This window comes from Bos javanicus, chromosome 13, assembly GCF_032452875.1.
Source record: "Bos javanicus breed banteng chromosome 13, ARS-OSU_banteng_1.0, whole genome shotgun sequence".
Taxonomy (NCBI): Eukaryota; Metazoa; Chordata; class Mammalia; order Artiodactyla; family Bovidae; genus Bos; species Bos javanicus.
The window spans coordinates 38,388,997-38,393,751 of record NC_083880.1 but is presented as its reverse complement, the minus strand read 5'-3'; the positions used below and the strand labels follow the sequence as shown (position 1 = coordinate 38,393,751).

Sequence of the window (4,755 nt, the reverse complement as noted above, 5' to 3'; positions counted from 1 at the left end):
CCCTCCCGGCTCACAGGGTCAGGGTTCTCAGGAACAACTCCAATCCTTGGACACCTCTACGCAGACACAAGGGGCTCTAAAGACATTATTTAGAATATATGAGCCATTGTCCTTTTTCTGATCAAGTTTAAAAGGACAGTGAGTAAAAAAGATTTCACTAAGCTGTTCTCCATCAACACACACATTGAATGCTGTCTCTTTCATCAATACTTCACACACACTTCAAGTCACGTTTCTTGAGATCCCTTTGCCAACACCATTTTCTCTCTTTCTGCTTCAAGTTGCTCAGTCAGAAGAATCTGCTCTCCCAAAAGACGAATATTTTCTTTTTTCCGATTCTGCCTTTCAATGTCTCTGATCACTCCATCATGAAGCCTCTAAAAATGTAAGAAACAGATTTCAGTAAAACTGGAACAGGTAGTTCCCATCCTTGTATCATTCAAATCTAAAACACAGTTTAGATACAGTTAAAACTTTTAGATTCCAACTACCCAATTACTATTTTAATTTACTGTATGCTGCTGTTGCTAAGTCGCTTCAGCCGTGTCCGACTCTGTGCGACCCCATAGACGGCCTCCTACCAGGCTCCTCTGTCCCCGGGATTCTCCAGACAAGAACACTGGAGTGGGTTGCCATTTCCTTCTCCAATGCATGAAAATGAAAAATGAAAGTGAAGTCGCTCAGTCGTGTCCGACTCTTAGCGACCTTGTGGACTGCAGCCTACCAGGCTCCTCCGTCCATGGGATTTTCCAGGCAAGAGTACTGAAGTGGGGTGCCATTGCCTTCTCCCAATTTACTGTATAAATGTAATAAAGAAACCATAAAATTAACTTGGTAGACTGTCATAGTATTATTACAGACTTCTTATTGTCTTTTAGGGAAGTCCACATCATTTAATACAAATATGGTAAATAACAATTAAAAATTAAAAACTGGGGCTTCCCTGGTGGTCTAGTGGGTAAGAATCCTCCTGCCAATGCAGGGGACACAGATTTGATCCCTGCTTCTGCTGGGAAGATTCCCCATGCTTCAGGGCAACATTAAGCCTGTGTACCACTATTTAGCGGATGTGCCTCAACACCCTCAAGTCTGTACTCCACCACAGTAAAAAGCCTGAGCACTGCAACCTGCAACAAAGAGTAGCCTCCACACCCTGAAATCAGAGAAAGCCCAAGCACAGCAACAATGACTCAACAGCCAAAAATAAATCTCTTTTTAAAAAAAGAAAGAAAAACTGCCACTGTGCTGAATTTTAGAAGTTTAGTTGATATATGATACTTTAAAAATTTGAGAGCAATGGAAAAAAATAAAACAAGTGAAAAACAACAAACAAAAAAGAAACAGAAGAAAAAAAGAGAGCTAAATAAAAATCTGAGGAGGGAATTCCCTGGCGGTCCAGTGGTTAAGAATCTCCGCTTCCACTGGTTGGGGAACAAAGACCCTGCAGGCCACCTATGTCCCCTGCCCCCCAAAAAAAACCTTGATGAGAGTTAAAGTAACTGTGAACTACATTCCTATTAGCAATTGTCCTAGCTGAATAATAAATATCATAGAAAAAAAGTACTAAAATTTGAACACAGTTTAAGAATGCGAGAAAGTAAAGAACGTGGCTTGTTCTGTTACATAAACAGAATAAGTAAAAATTACACAGAATTACCATCAATTACCTAATGGGCAGAGAAGGGGAAAAAAAGAAAGCTATCAGCAGAGGAAAAACAAAGGCCCACCAATGGCAATTACTTTCACAAACACTAATGACAGAAGGTTCCAGAACATGAATGTGGCATCTAAGATGACTTCCTGAAGCATCAATCCAGTCATTATTAATAACAAACATTTTATGGTTTACAGGTCATTAAATACTCTCCTAACAGTGGCCTGTGAGGCAGAATAATGGGGGCAGGGCATGGGACCTGGGTAAATGTTTTTTTGTTTTTGTTTTTTTAATTTTAAACCAGACCTCTTTCAAATAAACTACAAGGTAAGTATCTCCATCTGCAAGGCTAGCTTGCAATTCATCAACAAGCACCAAGTTAAAGATGTTTGTTTTTGGTTTTTAAATTTACTATTATGTCTACTTTAACAACTCACCAAGTACCTCGGTGCTGGCCCTCCTCCAGGCCTGGAGCTTCAGTGCTCATCATCAGGGAGCTAAGAAATTTAAGAGTCCTGGGACTGATACACAACTGAAACCCATCTGTCTTGAACCCTGCGCCCTTGGCCAGATCTCCAGACAGAATCGGAAGCTCTCATTCTCCTCTTCCCTCCCCAGCTCCTGTCCTGTGGGCCTCCTGTCAGGACACATTGACACACCCCACCCAACCCCTGAAGCCCACACCTTCCACACCTGCTCTGAGGTCCTCCCTTCCTTTCTCAGACTTTGGCACATGGCTTAGGTTCTTGTTCTCCATCCATCATTTGCTAGTTTCCCCCCCAAGTTTCAAGATCTGTGCCAACTGCCTGGCACACCCTTCCTGGGACTTCCAGTTGACAACTGTGCTGACCACCCAGACCTCTTCATTACCATAACTCTTATACCTGGAACCCAGCTCCTGGTGCAGTTCTTACTCCTCGGGTAGTACTGCCAGTTTTGCTGGCTTCCTGTGAGGATGAGTGCTCCGTACAGTGCCTGGTATGTGGTAGACAGTCAGGAAACAACGGGGGACCACGCCAACCACTGATTTATTTCTTGCTTCCCTGAACCTTCCAACACACCCAACCATGTCAAATCACATGTCCTCCTCTTTCCCAGGAAGTAAGCCACATGAATGACTGGACGGATAACAAACACAAGTTATCCTGGTCAACCTTCACCTCTAACTTACAAATATCTAAACCTTTCACTTTTCCCATTCTAACAGCAGTTCTCAACTCTGGCTGCATGTTAGAACCCCTGGGTCGCTTTTAAAACATACTTAAGCAGGATCCACACCCGCAAGAGATTCTGATTTGACAGGTCTGGAGCAGGACCCAGGCGGTTTCACGGTATTTAATAAAAAAAAAAAAAAAACTTCCCAGGAATACTGGCACTTGTAGCTGGGGGTCAGAACCAAGCTTGAGCCCAGCCTTACTCTACACTCGGAAAAACCCCTGCTCCCTGACCTCAGAGTTACATCCGCTACAGCATTCTCAACCCCCTTGTCAAATTTCCTCCCATCACCATCTTTTCCTTCTTAGAGAAGGAAGCCTCCTGCCTCTGTTCGGAAAGCTATTCCCTTAGCTGTGTTAGTTGCTCAGTCGTGCCGGAGTCTTCGCGACCCTATGGACTGTAGCCCCCCAGGCTCCTCTGTTCATGGAAATTCTCCAGGCCAGAGTACCCGAGCGGGTTGCCATGTCCTCCTCCAGGGGATCTTCCCCACCCAGGGATGGAACCCAGGTCTCCCGCATTGCAGGCACATTCTTTACCCTCTGAGCCACCAGGGAAGTCCCTTAGAGCCCTACTTTAAGCCCAAATCTCTCATCTCCTCCATGTCCTGTCATCGTTAATCATTCCATTCCCTCCGCTAAATCCCTGTACCACCGTCGGCCTCGTCTGCCGATTTCCAGAGAGTGGAACAGGACAGAGGCCTCGCCGGCAGCATCTCCGCACCACCAGCACACGCACCGACTCCCCCCCCCCCCCCCCATTGCCTGTGCCCACCCGGGGCGACCCAGGCTCCGCCGCCCCGAGCCACTCCCCTCGCTCGACCCTCAGACCCACGACCAGCTGCTCTTCCTCTTCTTTCTTCCCTACGAGCTCGGGGCCAAGGCTTGCGCCCGGGGGTCACGCTGACCGATTGGGAAACGGAAGACCCGAGAACTGAGAGACACAGCGCAGACGGTCAGTCTCCCGCGCTCCGACCCCGGCGGGCCCGGGGGCCGGGGTGGGGGGCGTCTCGGAGCCCAGTGTACCCGGGGACTCCCCCCTCACCCCCAGGACCGTTCCTCCCAAGGAGAAGGGGGTCCCCCGGCCCCGGAGAAGGGAGGAAAGGCGAGGAAAAGAGGCACCACGCGGAGCCAGGCCCGAGGCCCGAACCGGGCGGGCCTGGAACACCGACCTGCCGGTCCTGCCGCTGCTTCAGATGCACGCCCGCCACGGTGGCCGCAGTCAGCAGCACCGAGAGGCCCAACACCACCTTGGAGCGTCTCGACATCCCCGTCGCCTGCCTGCCTGCCGGCCGCGGGCTCTGCTCGCAGCGCCTGAGGCCCGGGGCCGCCGCCGCCGCCGCCGAGTGAGCATCGCCGCCAGGGGCGGGGCCAGGCGCGATGCCTCGAGCGCAGAGCCCGGTCGCCGCCAGGCGCGGGGAGTCGAGCGCCGAGCGCTGTCCTTACTCCGCCGCAGAGCGTGACTTCTGGTGGGGCCTGGCGGGTACCCGAGGGACCAGATCATCTCCCTGCCCTGCGGGCTGGAAAAGGGACAACTTCCAAGAGCCCCTGCCCAGAGCTGGCCCCGGCATCACCACCCGGGACGGTGTTTGGAGGCCTGAGCCCCCTCCTCTCATCCGCCGTCCTCTGCGGCAGAAGTGTCGGGAGGCAAGATTCCGGGCTTGAGTACCTTGAGGACCCTCCGCCGCGCGCGTCCCCTCGGAGCGCGGGGCGCTGCCACGCCACCATCCCAAAACGCGGCGCTCGTTGCCCCTTGGCGGGGGAGGGCACCAGGAGAGGGAGTTTTTCTGGTGAGACGTGGTAGTCCACCTGCTTCCACCTTGACGCGGTGGGAGGGCGAGGCAGGGTCTGGTTTTTCTTGTCGTCGTCGGGAAACCTGGCTGCAGAGCC

At 51.1% G+C, this 4,755-nt stretch overlaps 1 protein-coding gene across 1 annotated transcript; it reads right to left on the bottom strand.

The window, feature by feature from the left end:
* Positions 1 to 223: 223 nt before the first annotated feature.
* LOC133259170 (protein PET117 homolog, mitochondrial) lies at positions 224 to 4,230 on the bottom strand. Its single transcript, XM_061436328.1, has 2 exons — positions 4,038 to 4,230; positions 224 to 377 (listed from the first exon to the last, which is right to left on the bottom strand). The coding sequence occupies exons 1-2, from the start codon at positions 4,131 to 4,133 to the stop codon at positions 228 to 230; spliced, it is 246 nt and encodes an 81-aa protein (XP_061292312.1). The 5' UTR covers positions 4,134 to 4,230; the 3' UTR covers positions 224 to 227.
* Between the last annotated feature and the right edge of the window lie 525 nt (positions 4,231 to 4,755).